Here is a 25217-nt window from a genome sequence, read left to right as displayed (position 1 = left end):
CAAGACATAAGGGTATTTCCAAGGGCTTGGGGCAATTAATTTGTAAAACTAAGTGCTATATTACGATCGAATTATCGATTGGGTGTGTGGATTGGAGGGGGGTTGGGGGAAATCTCGTTGTTAGCAATAAACGTTGGAAATTCCAATTATAACATTATGGCAGCGAATCAATACATTTAAGTATGTAAATTTTGTTGCCCAGAATGAATTTCATATTATATAAGAAAAATTAGCTTCGACTTTATCCTACCGGGGCCATCTAAAACCTTCCACCCTTTTCGAATTTCTCGTCAAACTGATCATTTCCATCTTTGATTATACAATATTCAAAGAATTTCATTTCAGCGGTTTTGGGCGTAACAAACAAATCCTGAAATCCCACGTAACTCATTTTATTAACCATAATTATAATTGGCTTTAGCGGCTTCGCGCTATGGGCTATTAAGCTCCAAAAAGCTCTGAGAAGTGAGAATTTACTGAAAAGCTTTCTTTTCATTCCTAGATCCTACAAGTGGAAAATTGAGCAAACGTCTACGGTGCAAACATATCTCATTTCTTTATCATACGTTGATATTTGTGATACGCATCTGCGCTGGCGCATTTCGGTAACTGTGTTTATTTATTGGCGTTTATTTCAATGTTTATTATGTAAGAAACCCACTTCAAAAGGACAGAGATATATTTCTCTCCTATAGATATGTTTGCTTCAATTTTGAACGTCGTTTTAAGTTATATACTAGCACTTTCTAGTTTCCAGAAATGCTTACATTCGAAGAATGAATACAAATAGAAAGCAACGTCTGTTACGTCACTGTACAAAAATGCGATAATTGCCCTTGTGCACTCTGTTTATCTTTGATCAAATTTTCCCTCAAAGAAATAACGCACACTTGCAGGTACATGTACCCTAATAATGTTAAAACAACCCCCATGCATAAACATAAGTTGGCATTTGAAGGAAATTTTTTTTTTCTCCCCTTTTTTGAATATTTTTTGTAATAACCGTCATATTTTTGTAAATATTGCGTTTGTAGTTTCAATTTTCAAACGGCTGGTTCCTTTGGGAGATTTAGGTTGGCAACACGTGTGTACGTAATATGTTGGCGTCTACTAACAAGTAAACTCCTGACTGGTGTAGTTTTGTGTATAGTGCGCGTAATCGGGTGTTTGTTTTCGCAATAAATTTACTTTGCCGATTCCATTTTGCGGTGTTGTTCATAGTTTGTAAAAATGAAGAGAAAAAGTGGGCGTAAAGAGAAGGCACAGGACACTTCTGGTGAACAAGAAAACGGCGCGGAAACAGCAAATGAAATCCAAGATGTCGAAGCCAGTGATGAAGAGCGTATGTCCGAAGACGACTCGCCACCAGAGCCTAAAAAGAAGAAGGGGGATAAGCGTAAAAGTGAAAAAAACGCTAGCGACGAAGAACAGGCCTCGGACACCGATAACCCGCCGGAACCCAAAAAGAAGAAGGGCGATAAGCGCAAGAGTGAAAAAAATTTGAGTGAGGAGGACAACGCTTCAGATGCCGACGCTCCCGCCGAAACGAAAAAGAAAAGAGGGCGCAAGAGTGCCTCTCCCAAAAAGTCAAAAAAGGAGCCACCTAAAGAAAAGGAAGAAGAGGAAAGAAGTGATGAGGAAGAGGAGCAATATGAGGTTTGTTTACTATTTTACCATGACTCATCATATTGACTATCACCATATCAACTTGTAGGTGGAGGAAATTATCGATGAGAAAGTTGTTCGAGGCGTCATTCACTACTTGATCCGTTGGAAAGGTTACGATCCAGAAAGTGACACTTGGGAACCCGAAAACACCTTGGAGTGTCCCGATCTCATAAAAAAATTCAAGAACGAAAGATCGAACGACGAAAACGAATCTCCCAGGAGGGGCAGGAAGAACATAGAAGAGACGCCCGTCTCGTCCAAGAGGGGCAAAAAAGGGAAGAGCTCCCAGAATGGTCAAACGCCGAAACGTGCCGCGAAACGCGACAATAAATCAGATAAAAGCAAAAAGAAGGCAAAGGAGGACACGCAAGTCGACTGGGAGTCGGACGACGAGTTCGAGGTCGATCGTATTTTGGACGTTTACTTTAAGAAAAACGGCAAACGGGAATTCCTGGTCTCGTGGAAGGGCTACCCGTCCTCGCAGGACAGCTGGGAGCCGGAGGATAATCTGGACTGTACCGATCTCATCGAGAAATACATGAGCAAGGTCGACAAGGCCAAAGGGACCCTTCCTAAGGAGCTACGCATACAGCGTACGCCCACGGAACGTTTCACTTTAAATATGGCCGACGGTAATCGTAGATTAAGTCGTCGTCTTGGCAAAAAACAAAGGTCGGTGCCGTGACAATTTGGTCATTCGATTAACCCGTGTCTTTTACAGGGTGCAGTATCACGATGCGGAGTAACATATTCTGTAAGGATTACTTTGTCTTATTTTGTATAACTTTGGAGATTTTTCAATTTTTGTTTTTACTTTTGGATTACAGAGTACGCAGTTACGGATAAAACTGTTTGAATTCTGTACGATTAGAGAAAAAGAGTACAAATGTATTGGTTATTTTTTGTGCAAATGTATTGTAAAAATATTATGCTTTATATAAATAAATCCCTGACGATTTATTAGATTAAGTATGTTAAAGTTGCACAAAAGGCATGCGAGACAACAAAATCTGTTTTAATTTGGGAGTAGAATTCCTAGAAATCTAGTTGATACAATTGTGTTTTCTATGTATGTTTATCTTCTACGTGTTTCTATTTGCGTATAACAAATATTTTTTATCGTTTATGATAATGGTTACAAATTTATTGTAGATTTGTATTGTATTCCTATAGTTTTTCTTTTAATGAGTTGTCATTGATTTTTAAAAATTATATTGCTTATGTCACTTTAGCATTTTTCTTTTCAATTTTGGGGTTTTTTAATATTTACGCCTTTTACTACAGCGCTTTTTACCAATTAATTTCTTATGTTTTATTGTTATTATTATTGCCACGCAATACTTACAAATGGCTACGGACGAAATAAAGATAAGCAAATGGAGTATATGTATGTCATTTAAAATATTTCTGCACATTTAATACAAATTTGCTATTTATTTTCTTGATGGTAAGTGAATTAAGTAGAATGTCATTGTTGCAAGCAGTTTATGATTTATTTCCAGAACAATGCACCCACGAAAAGTTAAGGGAGATGCTCAATTTGCCTAAAAATTCGCCTTTTGAAAGTGAGAAGGTAAAGTAGCATATTGATATCATATTTTGTTACTAAGTGTTGAAATTTTACAGGTGCTGTGACAGTCTGAAATTATTTGCAAACAAATATGGTGCAGTATGTTATCTTTCTTAATTACCATTATCAACAAATTTTCTTATCGTATAATTCTTATGATTAAAGTTAATTTACGATTCATTCTTCTGCGGCCTCCCCTATTGCATTCATAAATTATTATATTTCTGAAAGACTATATCGCAAGAAGTACCTACGTTTAATCTACAAATTTACTCATCAACATTTTTTGTTAAGTTTAGTAATTGTTTTTGTAATTTTAGTAAGTTTTCAGTAATTTCAGACATTTTTGGTAATTCTGCTAATGCTTGGGAAATCTCAGATGGCTTATATATTTAGTAAATATGTGAGTATTATATTCGCAATCCCTCTGGCCAATGAAAAATTCAAAAAATTGAATGGTTGTTCTAGAAACCTGAAATGTTTTGCAATTTTTTTACTTCAAAAGAGGCAATTTTTTTACGAAAATATAGTGAAAAAAGTTTGCTTCTTCCTTCGAACTAATAGCTTTATCTAGGTTTTGGGCATTCCCATTCTTATTTTGTCCAAACCAAATGTTGATTCCAAATACACAAAGTGTCCAAAAAGTTTCTTTTAAAAATCCTCAAACACGTCATTTTTTATTTTAAATGAAACATATTTTACTGTAATTGTCATTTAAAGATCGTTTTTGTTTGAGATATGACGCAATAGTGGCAACTCTATTTTTTATGCTTAATTTGAAATTCTAAGACCAAATACGCTAAAAAAAAAAAAGTATGGTAGTGTATTTTGAAATATTCGAGATAATTGCTGTGAAAACATTAATAATTGATTATAATTATCGCTTACGTCATATCCCAAAAACAAATGACGATCCTTAAGTTACAATTACAGTAAAATATGTCTCATTTAAGATAAAAATTGACGTGTTCGAGCATTTTTTTCAAAAACGTTTTTAAAAAACTGCACATTCAGCAAATTAATATGACTTTTGGCAGTGTATATTAGGCATGAATGATGTAAGACTGTCAAAAACTTTTTTTAAAAATATTTTCTTTAAGCTAGGAAGTTGTTATTTTTTCAAATAACAAAATGACGATTAACCAAAATTTCAAAAAAAGGCCCCCATTGATTTTTGAAAGGAAAAGGTTTATAAAATCCCTTACTTATCTAGTACAACATCCATTAACCGACCGTGTAGCTATTATAGTTCTTGAAATGAAAAAAGAATCTTCAAGTTGGTCCAATGGTACTAAAATTCGCCATCCACCCAAGTGAGGATGTGGTAGGAGTAGGAGAACAATTAATCCACCAACAGCGACTGCGATTGTGTTGTCAACAGATTATGCCAATTATCCGAACCTGATGATGAAGTAGATTGAAGCCTGTGAGAATGTGCCAGTAACGAAAAAAAAAGTAGAATCATTTTATGTATTACGGTATTTGTGTGAACATTATTAAGTTGTATTTTTGTTGCTGCTTACTGTATGTGTAATTATTTAATTTTTATTACTTACCTCTTACTGAATAATTTGTTAATTAAACACTGCTTGATGTTCAAGGCGAGAGGCATGTTTAATAACAATGTAGGTATTTTATTGGCTACACTAACTGAGTACATGCATATATAAAAAATAAAACTAAATATTATGTGCAAGGTATCTTATTGGATGAAGTTCGATGTACTATCAAGAGATACTACATTTGCTCTTCCACTTATTGATTGATGTTTTAAACACTTGTAGGATTCCACTTGCAATTCTTGGGCAGGTGAAGAATTCTTAAAACTAGGTACACATAATCGCTTGGACATTTAACTTCTTTATAGAAAACTTCCAGAAAACTCATTACTGCAGCTACAGGGTACAAATTCTGATTTTAGCTTTGGAAAAGAAGTGCGTCTTTTTGAAGACTCCGAAGAACTTTTGATATAATAACAAACAAAACGATTAACCCCCTTGTAGATTAGCATCCTCACTAACAAAAGGTGCAGGTTTTACCTAAAACTTGACCACTAATGATGAGTACATCTTGTGTCATTTTCATTCTGAATTTATTGTAGGTGCCCCGGTCGGAAAAATTCGTACTCACACGTTGTGCAGTCAAATACTTATTTATGTAAAACGTATAGACAAGCGCCTCAAAACATTAGAAAGCCGCACGGACAACCGGGGTGCGGCCAATCAATTGACCGAAATATTCCACAACAGACTACCGATACAAACTGAGGAGATGCTACACGAATTTGAGGAGTTTCTGACGGCTGACGAATGTACCGCTTCAGCCTATGTATGCCGTATATACTACTGCAACTTATTCCGTTACATCTTCAGCTTGCAGGTCGACTACTTAAAGAAGTTGGGCGGAAACACATATCAGGAATTCATCAGTCGATCTCTCAAGCATACGATCTCGTACGCATTCGGCACCAAATGCAGTTGGTTAGGTTTACGTAACAATATCAAAGTTTGCCACTACAAATTTATGAAGCTGATAAAGGGTAACGTTTCACCACCTTGTACTTGCTTACCTGACTGTTGTTGTAGACGTCGCGTATGATACGTACCACTGCAGTGACATGCTGTTCGATAAGTACGGGAGTGAGTGGTTTCGCTTGTGTAGTTTGCGTCTGAAACGCGAACTAAAAAAGGATACCCCATAATATTTGATCGCATAATTGATGTGTATATGAGTTTTTTTTTTAATGAATTGATTATTATAGTCAGAATATTATTTAATATATATAATATTGAATTTTTTAAACAGATTCAGGCTTGTATTTTAGGCACTCTACCGCCACAGACAGCATTTAATGAAATTTTTTATATTTTAAGTATACAGTAGTTTTTTTTTATGTTTTTAAACAATTTTATTTGCAATATGTTAATGTTGTATCCTTTTGTTAAATTCATAAATATAATTTATTAAGAAAAAAAAAAACAAAATCGATAGTTGGGTAACTGCAAAATTACTAGTGCTCTTATTACAGGTTACCTGCAATTAATCGTAAAAAAGCAAAACCTTCTGCTAAACATGGTCTCGAGGGTAATACGGGATGTATCGCAAATTAAAATTAAAACTGTCGGCGGCATAGACACAAGTGTTATCGAGGGTGACGCCGATTCAATATTCGCAAAGTATCGATTGCCCATTGACTGCGAGGCTGACTTGCAGAATTTCGAGGATGCCTTACAGAATGTCGCCGATTTTAATAAAATTGTGCGTACCGGTAGTGCCTTTTCAGACATTGTGACCATTTATGTTTCAGCTTACCGAAATTTCAACTTTTGGTGGCCGAAATACCTATGATTTTATTTATCGCGCAACTCAAAGGATAATTACCAACAGGTTCTCGGCGGACTTTAGTTGGTTGGGCAGAAAGGGAAAGCGGGTCTTCAAAAATTTGCATTTAGCGTCGCTATTAACCAGTAATTGAACGCGTTATTTGTCGAACGTAGTTTACTGGCTTTCTTTTGTTTTAGAGGCCGCGATGAAAACGAGTAATTGCACCGCCATGGATGCAGAATTGTCTGTTAATAAATGGTTACGACGATGTGCAGAACGGGCTAGAAATGAAAAAAAAATTTGAAATGTTCGCTGTTTATTTTTAACATGTTTTTAGCAAATACAATTGAGTTAATCTAGTTCTACTCTTATTGGATCCCTCATATGATTAATCTATTATCCCAGATAACATTAAACATTTCTGTATTATATACCAGGAATATTCGAGTACGAATATTATTAAATATTGTAAGTAAGGGATATGCGTAATGGGAATTATAAATAAATGTGGTCCAGAAAAGCAGCTTGAATCTCAAATTTTCCAGAACGGTTTCAAACCTTGTTTTTAAAAGTTTCATTGTAATCTATATGTAATATACCTATACTGACTGACAAATTTACTCTACTGTTATTGGAATGAAAGATCTTGTAGTATGATCTTTGTTCAAACTGATGATGATATCCAACTAAACTACCAGGGACTTTACTGATCTAGCAACAGAAAAGTATAACTAACTCCTCTTCTAATACTATCAAAGGTATTCGAATACTATAAAAAGTATTCAAATACTTTGAAAAGTATTCGAATACTTGTCACTCAAATACATTAAAAATTTAAAATAGTATACTAGATAAAAGGCTTAATACTACTTAAAAAATCAAGTTATACTTTGTATGGGGTTAGCTTTTTTTATATTTCTAAATTGTTATATACAAATTTAAGGGGAGTAAAAGCGTATTATTATTATATAGGAGATACCTACCAGAACCTTTCTTATACCAGTTATATCCTTAAGAATACGTGTACCAGTTTTCAAAGCGATCGTACGTCGTGCACATGATACCTACGCCTTTCTGAAATTAATCCTAGCGATTTTGGAACAGATCCATTTTTGACCATCCGTTTGTCCATGTGCATGATAACTTGTTTAGAAACGTGCGATCGCTTTGAAAATTGGTACACATGGTCTTAAGGATATAAGAAAGGTCCCTATTGTTTTTAAGTTACGTAGACTATCGAGTTCGGTATTCAGATGTATCGGATTTTTATATTTGATTTTGTGACAATGGAAACTTTCCCTACACATTTCTAAATTGTTCTCAAATATTTGAATAACTTAAAAGTAGTGCCTTTTTTTGAGGCCGGAAAAAAATTGTCTGAGATCGAGATCGATCGAGAGTCCATAATTTCAAACAGTTTGAAGATTGGGCTACTAGATCAAAAGTTACAGCCCTTTGAATTTTTTTTCGAAATTTGTTTTTTGTCCATAACTTTTTATTGAGAGGTCAAATCGAAAACGTACGAATTGTTATGGATTCTACACACCAAAATTAATAAGAAAAAGTGTTTTCCCGAGAAATTTTGGTGCAGTCGATTTTTGGTAAAAAAGGAAGGTTATACACTGCCTTTTTTTTGGCCAGAAAAAAAAGTTGTTTCAGATCGACCCGGAAAAAAAATTTTCTTATAGAATGTGGCCTGTAGAATCCATAATTTCAAACAGTTCCAAGATGCAGTCGATTTTTGGTAAAAAAGGAAGGTTAAGTATTCAAATACTATGCGAAGTATTCGAATACTTTACGAAGTATCCAAATACTAAATATTTCCATAAAAGTATTTAATTACAAAGTATTTGAATACTTTAAAGGATGTGAATACTTTAAAGGATTTGAATACTAAAAAGTATTTACAAAATCGAATACTGCCCAGCTCTGGCCCCCTCCCCCCACGAACTATTTCCTGAGATGCTATTTTTGAAAGTAAAACGTGCATAACTTTTACATATGACAACCAATTGGTCTCAGATTTTGCATACGCATGCCTTTAGTGGTGCTAAGTGAAACTTTAGCGAATGGGGGACATGTTTTACCCTTCTTGGTATTCTAATGAGCAACGGGGCCTGAGGGGAGGGGTAAACATTAATTTTATCGCTCATTGTATTCTAATTAAAGGCCTCAATGATGAATGAAAGGAACCGTTTTCTACCAACTACTACCCTTCTTTCTATCCTCTTATCAATGTAAGCGGCGCTAAGGGCCCTATCAGCAGAGGGGCATAGGATCCCGGTGCCAGCGCACTGCCGAAAGGGCGGACTCAGGCAGTCCAGGGTCGTTTTAACAGAGCTTCTTGACACATCTGTGTCTTCTAAGCTTGTTTTGCTATATCACCGGTTTCCCAACGGGGCCCTAAATGGTCAGCTATCACCTATACACATTGGGCTTGTAGGAGAGCCCAAGTGCAGGTATTGTGGCAATTACCAAACATGTGGTCGGTCACTGTGCCACCTTTGCTCAGAAACAGACATCAGCTCCTTAGCGACAGTCGTTTGAAACTGGGGAGGGTGAAGCAACTTAGGCTAAACAGGGTCCTAACCCTGTATTTAAAAAAGCTTAACTTCAATGCCAAAGAAAGGGGATAGGGGCAATGGGCCTTTGGTGTGCATAAGTGCTGCCTGGTCGGGTTCCCCTGTGAATAGAAAAGCGGAAGAGGGGGGCGTAGGGAATTTTGAAAAAATTGTCAAAAAAGAGGGGGCTCTGCTTGTTGTGACAGTAAACACTGTTACATGTAGAAAACGCTATATAAAGTGAGCAATTTGATTGTTTATTTGTTAGTTTACGTTCGTGTTAATGGGACTTTGTCATTATCAATGTGATTGATCTCCTGACAGCAAATATATTATTATTATTACTAAACAATGTTTCCCATAATCACAAAAATCTAGAATAACTTCGCTTTCTACATGTAATAACCTTTTATATTACAGTCTGGTTAAGAGTAAATTTGAAGTTTCTTATTTGGTTATTAACTCTTATCCATTTTTCAAGAAATAACGATATTAGCAAAGAGTACCACTCTTTGGATATTAGTAAGGTATTTAGTGGGCCCCACATTCAAAAATTATAAAAATTGAAGTGATCACGATGGCACTTTCTAGTCTAGTCTTAAGATAGCAACAATTGAATAAACTATACATTATATAAGTAAAAAGTATGCAAATATTTATTTTAAAAAACTTCAAAAGGTATGAACGCCACATAAGACACAAAAATAATTACAATGTGAGATGCAATGGACACATACTTCAAAATGAATGTCGTCAAATACTAAAATTAAACTTCCTTAATCAAGTTTCCGAAGTAAGCAGTTAAAGCGACCAATTTTTTATTTAGGAAATTTTGTTCTAGCTCGACACGACCGCCAGGTCCTGCCGCGGTAATTAGCTGCAAACGCGCTATTAGAACACAAACTGGTAGATAACAAAATCACCTGGTAAGTGTTGCAGTTCCTTGGAAGGAACAGGCACACATTTTGTGTAACTTTTCTTACAGCTTCCATCAGTGCTGTTAGAGGGCGCGGTTGTAAGTATTCCAAATCGTATGTGGACCGATTTAAATATTCCGGCCCTCCCCAAGGGGGGCTTAGAAACACGACGTCGCCCTTTAAACTTTTGGCGAGCTGGAAAAAGTCGCCCACTATAAACTCGATGCGATCCGCCACTTTGTAGATTTCCGCGTTGTGCTTTGCGAAATTAATTTTGTTTACGTCAATGTCGATAGCAATAACTGCAAGTAGTGGAATTATTCGAGCACGCCGATCTACGCCTTTACCTCTGTTGCACGTTTGCGCCAGTTGGATCGTATTTCCACCGGCTCCACAAAATGCATCGATTACGACGTCGCAACGCAATCGCCGAGCCGTATTCTTCGCGATCAGCTCGGGGGTGACAGAAAACCAGCTCTCTGAAAAGCGAGACTGAGATCTTACAAGTAATCGCCGGATTATACCTTCGTCGAGCCGAATCCCCTCGTCGAATTTACTAAATAGCGTGTAGCGGCGCTGCCAAAACTTGCGCAATTTCGGATTTTCCGCTATTTCGAGTGGAAGATCCAGTTTGCGCTTTCGCTTTTTCCGCCTTTTGCGATTGCGCCTATTCGTCTCGTTGTTCAGATCGTTACCGCCCGTTTCCGCTTCGTCTTCCGTACTAGAACTTGGAATAATTCCTAAAAGTTCATCTTGGTGGGAATTTTGTACTGTCACCTACATACAAGTTTAGAATTCTATTACGCTATGCTAAATACTATTTTGATTAATAAAAAAATCAGCGAGCAATGAGTTAAAAATTACTCTAAGGATAGGGGCGGGCAACATATAATAATAATAATAATAAATGACTTTAATAGACAATTTCTATACAGAGCCTGTCTAAATGGCGGAGTTCAGACAGGGATATCATCCGTGTCTGCTCTTCCACTCAACCTTTAATTTATTTTATGTTAGTGTATTTAACTAGACAGGTCATGATACATACAAAAAGTGAAACAAAAAATGGAGTAGTACATTTAAAACTCAAGAAACAAGAATTTGACAATCAAGATGTGGTTTACAAAGTAAGCTGTTAATTGTTTTTAACACGGAAATATTTTACATATTTATTATGTTTTTAGGATGTTTTTAGGAGGAGTCGACGAACACTAATTTTGAATTTATCTGGTACATAACATTTTACATCTGCTGGCAAAGCATTATATATATGAGCAATCGCGTACGAATATGACCTCTGAAATATTCCTTTTTTATGCTGCGGAATGGTTATGTGGTCTTTACGGCGAATGTTAATGTTATGCACATCTGTGCGAAAAGTTATTTTGTTATAAAGATAAGGGGGTGACTGAAAGGTTATGATTTTGTGAAAAAGAACGGAAGCACGAAGTAAGCGCCTTTTCTCCATGTTTAACCATTTAATTTCTGATAATTTATGTGAAATGGGTAGCCTTCTCCTGATACCAAAAATTAGTCTTTAGGCACGATTTTTGTACAACCTCTATCCTTCTAGAATTACGGTCAGTGAGACAAGGGCCATACACTGTAGAACAGTGGCTGAAATGCGAAAGAACCAAAGAATTACATAATAGAATTTTCGAATTTGAATTTAGAAGGTGCTTAATCCCATAAACATACCTCAATCCCACGTAGGTACGTTGTATACACACCTTGATATGTTGCTCAAATCTTAAAGTAGAGTCAAGAATTAAACCAAGGTTTTTAACATTATTAACAAATGATAAAGACTGATTGTTGATTTGAATATTTAACTTAGATATTATCTGTTCCCGATTGAATAAATTATGTGTTGAGCCAAATAAAAGAATTTTACTTTTCTCCGCATTTATATGCAGAGAGTGATCTGTGGCAGATTTAATAAAGTTGCTTAGATCCGTGTTAATAATCGCATTAGCGGTATCGATGTTGCACTCTTCAAACCCATAATATAATTGGGTGTCATCCGCGTAGGCATGATAGTTTACGTGTTTTATTGAATTAAGATCTGGGAAGTATAAATAGAAAACAAAAGAGGCCCAAGTATTGAACCTTGAGGAACCCCACAGTGGATCGATTTGCGACTAGAGGCTAATTCATTATTGACAACTGTTTGGGCTCGGCCATGTAAATAGCTTGATAGTAATAATATAGAATTTTTTCCTAAACCTATGTAATGCAATATGGAAACTAAAATGTTATGATTAACCATATTTTACATACAGGGTTTTATTTGCCTTATGCGAACTGGAATCATTAAGAGTTAGCAAGAACCTCATTCCAGTGACTTTTTAACGTATTTCTCTAAAAATGGCCGCACTTTGTCGTCCGTGTGTCCCTCCGTCCGTCCGTCACACGTACTAGTTCTACGTTACTGAACCGATTGGAGCTCATTTGAAAGGACAAGGATCCCGTGCGTCCCGATATTTTAGGTTTTGCGCATGCGCAATGTAAAAAAATTTGATACATAGGCACTTGGAATTAGCACCAGTTTCAAAATTTGGTTTTGCATTAATATTAAGAGGAAAATACGCGCTCTTTAGTGGTCAGTAAATCGCCCACCCCTATTTGTAACATGAAAATCATCACCTCGTCCTCTTCCGGAATGATTAACCCGTCATCATCGAACCTGATATGTTTATTCATCTTCAACATATCATTCTGTCTCTGTATATTTTTCATTTTATAATCGAAGGAACCGACAAGCGCCTCGCTATTACTCTCCTGTATCCGCATTCCGATCAAATTGAAAGCCGCTCGAATTTGATCTCTACTAGACTGCTCTCCTTTTTTAACGTTGGACCTAAAAAACGCGCTAAAGAAAAACGAACGCTAGGCCGCTTGTAAGAACCTGGGCGTGTGCACCGCCTTTTTCAACTTTCTGCTACCGAAACTTGTGGGTAGACCCATGAGATTCATTTGATTCGGTACGGAACAGTCGTCCTCGTTGGTCTCGTCCATTCTCATCAAGCTCAAAATTGATGAGAGCAAGTTTGTATCCTCGTCGTGCGATTTATCTTCAGTTACTAAACAGAACTCGATCAATTTATTGCACGGTAAATTTAATTGGAGAGAATAAATTTATTTGAATACAAACAATTGTTTGAGAAAAAGTGTGGAGTAGCTTTCCGTTCAGTATTCAAAAATACAAAGAGGTTTTCACATCATTACATGCTTTTAAAAATTTATATACAGTAATATTTATTAAGAAGTCTGTCTACTTTTAAAAGAGAAGATCTCTCTGAAGGGCGCCTGATTTTATGCAACCAAAATAACTTCTTAAAACAAAAAAAGGTCTGGCTGTCATTTAATTGAATTGAATTGCTTTGGCTTTCGTATTTGTATTTTCATTTGTGTGCGATGTATTCAACTGAAGAAAAAGTTGATATTGTCAATTAGTATAGTGCAGGTAACAGTTTAAGGAGCGTAACACATTTATTTTCTGTGAAACCAAAGCAACAATATATAAATTGAATAAGATGACAGCAATTTGCGTTAAGGTGTTATTTTGGTTGCATAAAATTATGCGAGATTTTGTCATTTAAAAGTAGACAAAAGGAAAAAGAATACACGTAAATCCGTATGTCTACTTCTTAATAAATATTGCTGCATATGTGAAGAATTTTTGTAAAATCTTTAGAAAATCACTCAAAAATCTTTAATAATTAAAGAGTATTTAAAGAATCGTTAAAGAATATATACTTCTGAAGAGCCCTTAACGCAGCATTGAATTTTAATACCTGACTTGTGATTTTGCACAGAATTTTGCGCAAATTTCTTGTAATGCTCGTAATACTCCTGCTCGTAATGATGCGCCCACAAGTCATTCCATTCGTGCTCATGTGTCGCCGTGTCGTCGACTTCCTCCGAACTGGTCGACGTCAAAGAACTCTGCACCGAACTCACAGACGAAAAACTCTCCGAACTTTTGGAGCTTTCGCTTAGATCAATGGACGACACGGTCATGCGAGTAACGTTGGTCATGGAGTCGACGGTCCGCGATGAGCTGCCGGTATGCGAGTCGCATCTGGATGTGATCAGCCTTTCGATTTCGGTTTCGTAATCGTTACTTAACGGCGAGAGCGGGTTCCAACCTTCCCCCTCTCTGTTTAATTTATCGTATGACTCACTGCCGGACAGATTTCTGACGAGCATGCGATTTTTTTCGATCACCTCATGCTTTGGTTCGTTGGAGATGCTGCATTCCTGCAAAAATAAGTCCAAAAGTCAGTAAAAACCAAAAGCTAGCGACATCCTTCAATGTAAGGGGAGATTGTGCGCAAAATTTCCAACAATTTGTTGGCAAAAACTCCTCCCACCTTCACCTTATCACTGACCAAAAGAAAACGTACATTCTCCCTCATTCCAAATCACGCCCCCTTTAACAGCTTAAGAGGTAGCAGAACAGTATACTCAGAAATAAGTAAAGAAGAAAAATCGGTAGTTTTGAATGCGACTTACTAAGGTAGCACTGTAATCGCTGCTGTCCAGATGGGGACTTGCCGAATCGAAAGATAACTTCAGGCTGCAAGCGCTCTCCGGTTTATCTAGGGATGACTGCTTCGAAACCGAGGATTGATCGCACAACGTCTGAGTGAATTCCGGATTTATGTAAGAGCTATACTTGGCAATCCACGATTCCCAAATTAACCTTTCGCCATTAAGCGCCCAGTAATCGTGCCAGTTTAGGTCGCAGTTGTCGCCTTGCTCTATTAACTGCGATGGAACGATCTCGTAATCGAGCTCTTCTATCTAGAAATGTATCAAAGTGACCAATCATTTTTTTACGCGAATCAAATGACTCACATTTTCGTTAGCGCACTCCTCACTGGGATTATCCTGAAGATCGTATTTGCAATTCCTAAAATAAAAGTGATTATTTATTTGTTATTTGACGAAAATGTTTAAATTGTTATTTTTTAAAATAAACATGTAGATGATAACAAAATTCAACAAGTGTATTGCGCCCCCATGTAAAAGAAACAAACACCCTCCGACCCATCCCACAAGCCGATAACTAAAATCATAGTTAATTTAACGAGTTCAAAGTCCCCTTCCTACGAATTGTTAAAATTATAAAACGCTACAAAGTGGAAAAATTCTACTCTAGCTATGTACCCAAAATTTACCTACTCTAAATTATGTAAACACCCTGTATACTAATTTTTTTTAATAATCTTAAATCATCCCGTAATGAATGATAAATCGCTGTTTTTTAGGTAATTCCAAGGCATATCTGATTTATTGTAAAATGAAGCTTTTTATTTTGTCGATTTCTACGGTTTTGAAAAACGGAAAATTATGAGTAATAGTATGAACAGATGCAGTATTTTTTTCTCTACAAAAACTTCTTTAGACTTTTGCTCCAAAATAATTAGGGGAGCTAGTAATTGACTATAAAGAAATTACCATTGAAATCTCTATGCTGCGTCGCGCTAGGCACCACCCTGTATATATTTTAACAGTCATGTCATCAAGTTCTCTGTCTCCCTTTGTTTTATTTTAGTAGATAAGATCTGCGCATGTGTCAAGTTCATTATTAATAAGACAATGGTTGCCATGGATTTTGCCAAGCTCAGGAGCTTTTATCAAACCCATGGAATGAGTGGGGGGCGCAAAGGATGCCGATGAAGGATTAATCCCGACCAACCGATTGTTATTTAAACTTAAAGCAAGCCCCTTTACTTAATTTAGCCTGTTTACTATTATGTATTTTTTTATCATTTTCATCGAGATTTTCATGGATAACTAGATTAAGATGAAAATAATTGAAAGATCTTAGTTATTTGAAGTATTTTGTGTATGATGCACTAAGAACCACTGCCATAAGGTTTAATATACATGGTGTTCCAAACAAAAGTCACATGTTATCATCTGAAAAAGGCGATATTGTCTTGTTTTTTTAATTACAGACTTAGAAAAAAATACACAATTTTGCTAATTTAACCGTCCTTCTAACTCTACAACTAAGAAAGTTGGCAATAGTGCCGACTTAATTTGAAACAGACTGTACATACTTTTGAGATACTAGAAATAAAATCAATTTTAATTCAAAAATGTATATATTTTTCTACAATAGGTAACATATGGGGACATCACAGATTTCACTACAACCTAGAAATCGAGTTTTGAAATGTTAAAATTTAATAAGTCGTTTCTGGCTTGAAAATAACCCGTATCAGTCAGATCATCAGGATCGGGTACAAACGGTGGTTTTGCCGACAGAAGATTATTCCAATCATAACCGTCAAACACTTTCATTGCCATTACTTCGGCGGCTGCCGGTCTACTTTGTGGATCGGACGTAAGTAACTGCTCGATGGCACCGACGACATTCTCACTTAGAGCCTCGTCACCCGTGGGCCATTCTATGTTCCGCTCCAAGATGTTAGTGAAAACCTGCTGGGGAGTGTCATCGTTAAACGGCGGAATTCCGGTCACAAACTCGTAAAAACACACACCCAACGCCCACCAGTCCACGGCGCAATCGTGACCGTTTTTCAACAGCAGCTCCGGGGCTAAGTAGTCGGGAGTGCCCAAAATCCGCTGATCGGAATGACACTGACCACGCCTTACCGATTTCGGCGTTCGATACGGAGTGATAGGCGTCTTGGGGGTACTCTGAACGGGGCTAATCACGTTTTCTTTAATATTTTCTGGTAGCTCAAATCTTGTGACCTTACTTTTGATTTTCTCATCCGAAACCGGAGTACTAAACGTGACACCTTTAAGGGGCGTATCCGACTGCATCCGAAGTACCTGTATTTCGCCAGTTAAACCCGTCCGAATATAAGTTTTACGACTGTTGGGCGAGCTCGACTTGTACTTCCGCTTGCGGTCCTCTCGAAAAGTCAGAACACAGCAGCGGTTCTTCTTTCGACTTATCGGCGAATTCGTGCAGGATACCTCTGCGTCGACAGTATGATCGTGACTCTCGCAATTCGAGCAAGTGTGGTAGGAGCTGCTCGATTCTTCCGGTAGAACTTCGGCGGATAAAAAAGGGATTATACCTGATAGGGAGGAGTTTTCGTGCAATAACGTTTGTAGTGCGGCGCTATCCTCTAAACTACTGTTAATACTGTTCCCCGCCGAGCCGAAACTAAAATGCGAGGTTAAACTGAGCAATTGCCCCGGCGTCCGCAAACACAAATTCGGCGTCCAATTTTGAAAATCGCTCACTTCTAAATCGCGATGTATGTGAACTTGCGATAGGCCGAAGTCGGTTAGTTTAACGTGTCCCTCGCGAGACAGTAGCAGGTTATCCGGTTTGATGTCGCGATGAATAATGCTATGCTTGTGTAGGTACTGCAATGCTAAGCACACTTCCGCTATGTAGAAGGCGGCCATGTTCTCCTCGAAAAAGCCGTAGACGCTTAGTAACGACTTCAAATCACCACCCACCATGTACTCCATGACGAGGTAAATCGACGAAGCAGTCTGTAGGGAATAATACAAATGGACGCAGAACTTGCAGTTGGTCAACGCTAAAGCGTTACGTTCGTTAACAACTTGCGAAACCATGTTTTTATTCACCATGTCCGACTTTTTCATCACTTTTATTGCATACATCACTTGCGCGTTACTCTTCTTATACCCCAAGAACACCTTCCCGAAAGCACCTCTACTGATCGGTTTCACAATCACAAAGTCCTCTATTTTAGGTGCCTTTACCGTTACTTCTTCCTCCTCGTTCATTTTACACTAATCTTACGCAAACAAAGGCTCTCTACCGTACATTATTTAAAAATTAAAAAAACATTAACGGTCGCAAAAACAAAACATTTGACAGACTGCGTATGTATTTTTGACTTACCATGTAAAAACCCTGCTACATAAACAATAAATTTCTTCCGCCAAATGTTTCTTGTTAAAGTGAAACACTGCCAAAGCGGCCCACTCAGAATCGTACATCACTTTCTTCCTTCACATTAAAAGGACTGCACAAGGGCGTAAAAGGAAAAAAGAATGCAAATTTATTGTTGGTGTTTTGCTCTTGGAAAAGTGACTAGAAAATCTATACACATTGAAGTCCGCATAGTTGGCAATTATGATATGGTTGTTACATTGAACTAAAAACGAAGAGCATTTGAACTACGACTTATTGAACTACAAATATTTGAATAAATACGCGTGCTCATATTTCACAATTAACAAATACATGGTATTAACTTTGTTTATTCATACAATGGTATTAATTAAGTACTTGTGCGGACTTTAAAGGGTTCTTTCTACTCAAAATTGAAGCAGTACTATAGTTCAAATTCAAGACGCACAATATTTTTTAACTTTAATCAGATCAAATTAACTGAATTGTATTGTAATTGGTAAGCAATACCATTGAATTTATAACAAATTCAATGGCAATACAACGCACCAGAACTCGCATTATTTTTAATAGACCAAAGAACCGCTATTGGGCAAATGACAGCCCGCATCTAACTATTCTATACGAGCCCAAGGAAAATTTGGGTTTAATGTGTGGTGTTGCCCGAAACGACATTTAAAATATATTTTCAGAGGCACTTACATCCACTAAACATTAGAGCACAATCTGAAAGATTTACCCAATATTTTTTTAGAAGAGAGGCGAACGGTTATTTTTCAGCAAGATGGTACCACTTGTAATGCGCTAATCGTTCAAAAAATTATTTAAAAGACCAATAAAATGGACCACACTGTACATTACAGTAATCAATGCACACTATAGTCAGGGAGACATTTCTGAAAAAGGCTCTCTAAATCATGTCTAACGGCGTTTTGTGTACAAACTGGCAACAGGCGGTTCTAGACTAATTTGCCACCTCTGAAAACGATGCGCCCTGTTGCCAGACCCGATTTTGGCATTTAAGCTCTTAAATCCAAGATGGCGGGCGAAATTACCGTTTTTCGGTTATTTCGAGCCCAGGGCACGCCACTGACCGTTTTGGGTGGTTTAAGGGTAGAATATCATCTAGTCCACACCGTTTAAGCACACTTTCGTATTCGTATTAGGGGCCTAAATGCCAAAACTCCGTTTAAAAACGTCAAAAATGCAAAAATTCGTCATTTTTTTTTCTGGCCGGTTGTCGGCGTCCAATATGTATTCATATGGTAAAGTTAACATTTAAGTATGTGGGGACCTCCAGCAGCGCCATATGCCTGGGGCCTTAATATCAAAATGGCGCCTGGAAAGTCCAAAAAACAGTGAAAAAGTCGTATTTATGCCCCAGGCATATGGCGCTGCTGGAGGTCCCCACATACTTAAATGTTAACTTTACCATATGAATGCATATTGGACGCGACAACCGGTCAGAAAGAAAAAAAAAAGATGAATTTTTGCATTTTTAAGCGGAGTTTAGGCATTTACGCCCTTAATATGAATACGAAAGTGTGCCTAAACGGTGTCGTCGTGTGTACTAGATGTTATTTTACCCAAACGTGCAGTGGCTGCCTTGTGGGCTTGAAATAACCAAAAAAAAACCCGCCCATTTTGGATTTAAGGGCTGAAATGCCAAAATCGGGTCTGGCAACAGGGCGCATCGTTTTCAACGGGGGCCAATTAGTCTAGAACCGCCTGTTGTCAGTTTGTAGCACAAAACGCCGTTAAGACATGCACTTTTCAGAAATGTCTCCCGACTACTATTATTGTCAGTCAAGATATTTAAATGAGGAATTAATGTTTAAAGATAACATTGAATTGGCAAAAAGCAGTTTTCCAAATAGGACATTACAGTATAACATTTAAAATAAACTAAACTTATTAATGCACAAATTTAAGCATCATGTGTATTGACATAATAGGTTTTGCATTTGAGAATGTGTGGGTATATTAAAAATATGGCACTCTTAAATAAACATTTTATTTAATACAAATATGCCCACAAAATCCTTATGTTCAGCAATAGCCCTAGCAAACAGACATCCTGTGTTATGTCGAGAAATTTCCTTAATCGCCACATGCTGATGACGAAATTGCTTATGCGCTTGTCCACATATTAACCTCCCATGGTCCTAGCATCGGGTCAAACTTCAGTCATCGACAAGCTTCTTCCCCACTGCAAAATGAAATTAATATTAACAGGAGAGCACTAAAAAGACACATTGTCGGAGAATTTTACAGTTCAGAGAGGGCAAGTGTGATTTCATAATAAGTCATAATAGCGTATAATTAAAATAATCATCATGTTCGGTAAAAAATACTCACTACAGTGACAAATATACATACCATCGTCCTCAAATCCTCCATTCTGCAAAGCAAGTATTCAGATGTGTTGGAAGTGTTGCCAATTGTACACCTAAATTTAAAAAAATGATATTCAAAAGGGTCAAAAATATTTGATAAAATTATAAGATGATAAAACTCAGACAAAAATTTATCACCAGCTGTGTGTATGACAGGGATAACTATAAAATCATCATGTGTAGATATTTTATTACAGAGGAAGGAGCACTCACCACAGTTTCACACTCGTCCTGAAACAGAAAACAAAGTTGAAGAAAAGCATATCAACGAAACAAAGAAGATTAAGTCAATGATGATCGATCAGGAGAAATTATCAACAGAAATCGTCTGACATATGCTTGTCAAATTAAAATCATCACGTTTAACACAAGATTCAATACATTTATGTAGCTTTAACTAATTTATAGCTTACCTTGAGAGTTTTCCGTGTCGTTCACATGCTCAACCTGTAAAGATTACAACATTAATCAACTAATGAATGAAAAGAATTTGGGGACTAAGTTTGAGATAAACTAATCAGTAAAAATTACAGCCATGGGTTAATTTCATAAGTTTCAAACGGTAATTATTATCATCATAATTAAACCGGGGATATATGAGATTTGTTTGCTGGTTTTAACAAGCTGGAGAGTTACTTCAAGTATACGTTTTGAAAAGTGGTGACAAAACTGCCTTAAACCGACCTCAACAAACAAACCGCTGGATGAACATAACCTAACTTACCTCGGTAACAACAGCTCGCTGTTGGAATTACACGATTTGCACAAGACGACATCCTAAAAATGTACAATTTAGTACGGGCACGTTAACTTTGTAAATAGTAAGAGTGAAAACATGGTCAGAATGCATTCAATCTACATATCGGTATCAGAAGACCATCGTGATTAGGAAGAAATTTCATCATTTTAGGCGAGTGTTCGTAAACGACTAGGAAACTTACCGAAGTTCATGGAATAACTGCATTGTAGCCGGGTGATCCTGTAATAACAATTACCGTTAAAAATAGCAAAAGGGGGCGATGTGCTAAAGTGCGTGTTATCAATCAGTCATTTGACTAAAATCATTTTAATCTTATCATACGAACGAGACAAATGTATCATCCTACTATTGCAATTATCAAATGAACCGAAAGTGAAAGGATTTGTGAAATAATTTAGGATAATTACAATTTTTTCACGTGCACCATTTTCGGGTAGCATCACACGCAAAGCATGTACCAAGTTCAATGTGGCTTACCTCTTGTAACATATTTCTTTTTTTCCTCTATAAACAATTTCGTTTTGCAATAAACCATTGTTTGCCGTTACAGTAAAAAGTAAATAACTAAATACACGCGCACACCACCTACTAACTCCGTGATTTCTAAAGGAAAAGACGGCCATTTTAACGATGCAATTGTATTTATAGCTCCAAGCTAGCGTCACCAACATCAACAAAGTCCCTAACTCTACGGCAGTGGCGTACCTACTGAAGTATGAAGTAGTCGAATCATTTCAGTGGCGTAAATTGATTTATTTTATAACAATTTGCCAAAATCCCTTATAAATTTACGGTAAGCTGGTGAAAGACTTGGACAAACGCTCTCAATAATAGGAATTTTCACAGCATTGTAAAGTTTATGAAATTCTCAAAAAGCATCAGCTAGGAAACTGCAAACAATACTTGGGTCATTGATTATGTTGTGTGTATAATCAATGCTTGGGTTCACTGAAAGCTGTAAAAAACCTGAAAGGCAATTGAAAATCGTTTTAAAGTTTTGTCCTGGTGGAGCGCGATTCAAGTCCTTCCCTTGGTTTTCTGGACTAGGCTCGACTAGCCAGTGTTCAATGGCCTTTTACAATTGAATGGTCTCTCAAGCTTTCAAGGCGTGCCTGCTCAGAGCTTATTAAGCCATGAAACGGTCATGTGATCTGTAGTCATTTGAAAAACAACCCTTTGTATTCGAGACTTTATTTAAAGTACCTATTTTTCGTATTGCATTTTAAATATATATACAAAAATCATTTTACATTTTCAATATTTTCCCTCAATGCATTTTGTATTTTCTCATCTTGCAGGCGGCATATAAACAAATACCAAGAAAAACACACAGAGGCATTTATATTTACAAATACAAACGCTACTAAAACAGCATCCACAAAATTCGCAACAATAATGACACTAACAGTATGCAAATACTTGCATATAGTTTTGTGTTGTCAATGCATACAGGACGTTGTATGCCCGATATTTCTCCACTTTGTAGCGGCTTACTCAAACCCGGCATCACAATCTGATCTAAAGGTTCACCAATCATAGAAAACTTGGTCGCCTTCACAATTTTCACTTTCACCAGCTTCCCCATGTATTTCTCATTTAACGGTACCAAAACTTGCTCGTAATACTTATTGTGCCCGACGTAATGTTGCTTATCGTGCGACACCTCGGTTACCAACACCTCGTGCACTTCATTTTCTTTGTGTTGGTACGGCTCGTAAGTGTAAAATAGATCGGTCAATTTTTTCGTTCTTACTTTCACATCTTGAGCGGGAATACGCGGCATTAAAGCTGCTGGGGTTCCGGACCGTGGATAAAATTGGTTTATGAACAAGCTGGGGAATTTGTGCTGCGCACAGAGGGACAGGGTGTCTTCGAAATCCTGCTCTGTTTCTGTTGGAAATCCGCATATTATATCTGTGGCTATCGTCATACCAGGTATCCTAGGAAGTAAGAAATTATGATCAACAGATCTCTGAACTGATCTGAGATTTCGGTTACCTTAAGAGCTACAATGTTGGTTAAATAGGGGGGAGAGTTAAATAAAACCATTGAATAAAAACACTATAAGAAGCCTAACGCTTATGGAAGAAAGCGCGACAAATCCCCTTGCACCCGCATTGGTTGTGACCACCGAACTCTCTTTGCGGTAAATAGGAGGAAAGCAAATTCTCATTCTTCTCAGTTCAAGAATCGACACTATTGACAGTGTTCCCATTATATTCTCAGTTCAATCTCTGTCGCGCTTTATTTCCACGGGGTTAGGCTTCTTATAGTGTTTTTATTCAATGATAAAACTCAATTTTTCCATTTTTGGAATACAAACTAGTAGAAATAGGCGGTTTTCATTATAACATATATTTGCCCCAATTTTGTGGCTTGAGTCATAGCTCTTAAAATAACAGAGACTCCATGGTGAAAAATGATCACCCTGTATAGTAGCAAATTTTAAAATATAAAAAAATAATTGCAATCTGAGTTTTTAAAATCATGGGTGCTGTGAATTGTCAAAAGTTACGAAACTTGCCGAATTCAAATAATACTCAAATCTTAAACAGTTTCCCACTTAACTCACCGTCAAATGTGCTTACCTCTCCTTTAAAAACGTTACAACATGTTCAAAGTCAGCTCGGCAGTACTCGCGTTTCATGTCCGCAAGCACCTGATCGCTACCAGACTGCACAGGAACGTGCAAGAAACTGTAAACGCGTGGATGCGCGAGAATTTTCGCCATCTCCCCTAAATGTTCGAGTATATAGGGCGGATTAGTCATGCCGAGCCGTAAACGGCAACCTTCCGGTATAATTTCGACTAACTGCCACAACAACTCCGGTAACGACGTTCCGATATCTCTACCGTAGGTGCCCGTATCTTCGGACGTAAGCCAAATTTCGACGACACCCTCTTCGAACGCCTGCCTAGCTCTCGCAACAATCTCCTCGGGCGGATAGCTTCCCAGGTCTCCTCTGGCGTGTTTAGTTTTGCAATAAGTGCACTGATTTAAGCAACCCGTATTAATTGCAATGATTTCGATTAGGGGATTTCTGCGGATTTTCGGCAGGAGAAGCGAGGCTCCCCCTATCTTTTTTCCATTTTCCTTCTTCATGCCCATCAGCTTTACTGTATTGCCTTTGAGTGTTTCTTCGACGACCTCAACAACACGGTCTATTTGTTGCACGCCTATCATGCTCAAACCGTTCATGTAGGAAGCCTTTGGCGCACCTTGTGGAACGCATCCGGCTAAAACAATGTGTTTTCCTTCCTTACGAGCCGAACCAATTTCATTTCTGCAAGTAATCGTCAGGAAATACACCTTGGAAGTGTGCTTACCTAAAGTGATCTTCGGCCGGATTCTTCACAGTACAGCTATTCAACAACCAAAGATCGGCTTTGCTTTTATCTTGCGTAAGCTTGTAACCGTAGGCGGCCAGTTGGCCGGCCATGTACTCGGAATCTGAGCTGTTGTGAGCGCAACCCCATGTTTTGACGTAGATGGTTTGCGTGCCTGGAACATCGCCGATCACAGGGTCAAGCACCACATCATCCTGGAAGAGGAAGTTGTAGGAAAGATTCGGCCATGCACAAACTTTACCTGTTTCTTTTTAGCTTTCACTTTAACTGATTTTCGGCTGCTATACCTTTCTTTTGGCGTTATGTCTTGCGAAGATATTAAATCTTCAATGTCGTCTATAATTTCGCTGCAAGCTGACGAACTCATTTTTGTGTACATTTAACAAAATTGAGGTTAGACTTTTAGATTGCAGTGTTGCCAATTGCTATACTGTTGCCAAACGAACGACAAGTGGCCTCGATGCCAGTGGCGTAACTACCATATATTTATTTATTATCCCTCTCTTGTTCTGGGCCCTCAACAGGCTTGCGCCCAATTACAGAGTGACCCGCATAATGCTTTTTAGAGGTGCCTCTATGATCAATTTCAATTTTTTACCAATTATCATACCACTCTTTAAAAGGTTTTTTTTTGTGAAAGCCGTTGCCTTTTTAAGAGCTTTTTATGTTATTTGCAAAAAAAGGCTCTGGAACATTTTGGTACAGGCGTCAATAACGCTGGTAGAGCGATTGAAGGCACGATAAAGCGCCCAGAATAACTTGACGAGCTTCCATGAACGTTTAGAGTATTT

The 25217-nt window shown here is 37.5% G+C and overlaps 5 protein-coding genes across 6 annotated transcripts; 2 read left to right on the top strand and 3 right to left on the bottom strand.

Moving 5' to 3' along the window:
• The first annotated feature begins 1082 nt into the window (after positions 1 to 1082).
• LOC116173729 (chromodomain-helicase-DNA-binding protein 2-like) lies at positions 1083 to 2633 on the top strand. Its single transcript, XM_031491399.1, has 3 exons — positions 1083 to 1656; positions 1715 to 2340; positions 2390 to 2633. The coding sequence occupies exons 1-3, from the start codon at positions 1231 to 1233 to the stop codon at positions 2412 to 2414; spliced, it is 1077 nt and encodes a 358-aa protein (XP_031347259.1). The 5' UTR covers positions 1083 to 1230; the 3' UTR covers positions 2415 to 2633.
• Positions 2634 to 2772: 139 nt separating this feature from the next.
• LOC116173730 lies at positions 2773 to 6921 on the top strand. Of its 2 annotated transcripts, XM_031491400.1 has the most exons (7): positions 2773 to 3241; positions 3295 to 5566; positions 5618 to 5777; positions 5824 to 5877; positions 6267 to 6496; positions 6546 to 6705; positions 6760 to 6921. In XM_031491400.1, the coding sequence occupies exons 2-7, from the start codon at positions 5510 to 5512 to the stop codon at positions 6864 to 6866; spliced, it is 768 nt and encodes a 255-aa protein (XP_031347260.1). In that variant the 5' UTR covers positions 2773 to 3241; positions 3295 to 5509; the 3' UTR covers positions 6867 to 6921. The 2 variants fall into 2 exon arrangements, with proteins under 2 accessions (XP_031347260.1, XP_031347261.1); XM_031491401.1 differs by lacking the exon at positions 5824 to 5877.
• A 2836-nt stretch (positions 6922 to 9757) lies between these two features.
• LOC116173664 (trimethylguanosine synthase) lies at positions 9758 to 18136 on the bottom strand. Its single transcript, XM_031491298.1, has 10 exons — positions 17911 to 18136; positions 14904 to 14958; positions 14559 to 14849; positions 13838 to 14303; positions 12949 to 13123; positions 12687 to 12900; positions 10565 to 10817; positions 10388 to 10519; positions 10047 to 10342; positions 9758 to 10000 (listed from the first exon to the last, which is right to left on the bottom strand). Exons 1-10 carry the CDS (start codon positions 18006 to 18008, stop codon positions 9890 to 9892), a joined length of 2091 nt encoding a protein of 696 aa, XP_031347158.1. The 5' UTR covers positions 18009 to 18136; the 3' UTR covers positions 9758 to 9889.
• Positions 16125 to 17898, bottom strand: LOC116173666 (serine/threonine-protein kinase greatwall). Its single transcript, XM_031491299.1, has one exon. It carries the CDS (start codon positions 17790 to 17792, stop codon positions 16212 to 16214), a length of 1581 nt encoding a protein of 526 aa, XP_031347159.1. The 5' UTR covers positions 17793 to 17898; the 3' UTR covers positions 16125 to 16211.
• A 4117-nt stretch (positions 18137 to 22253) lies between the features above and the next one.
• On the bottom strand, positions 22254 to 24933 carry LOC116173501 (threonylcarbamoyladenosine tRNA methylthiotransferase). The gene is made up of 4 exons (XM_031491005.1): positions 24668 to 24933; positions 24406 to 24620; positions 23667 to 24362; positions 22254 to 23018 (listed from the first exon to the last, which is right to left on the bottom strand). The coding sequence occupies exons 1-4, from the start codon at positions 24803 to 24805 to the stop codon at positions 22442 to 22444; spliced, it is 1626 nt and encodes a 541-aa protein (XP_031346865.1). The 5' UTR covers positions 24806 to 24933; the 3' UTR covers positions 22254 to 22441.
• Between the last annotated feature and the right edge of the window lie 284 nt (positions 24934 to 25217).

Source organism: Photinus pyralis, unplaced genomic scaffold (assembly GCF_008802855.1).
Source record: "Photinus pyralis isolate 1611_PpyrPB1 unplaced genomic scaffold, Ppyr1.3 Ppyr1.4_LG6, whole genome shotgun sequence".
In the NCBI taxonomy this organism is placed as follows: domain Eukaryota; kingdom Metazoa; phylum Arthropoda; class Insecta; order Coleoptera; family Lampyridae; genus Photinus; species Photinus pyralis.
The sequence above is the reverse complement of the archived record's forward strand: the minus strand, read 5'-3'. Positions and strand labels throughout refer to the sequence as shown.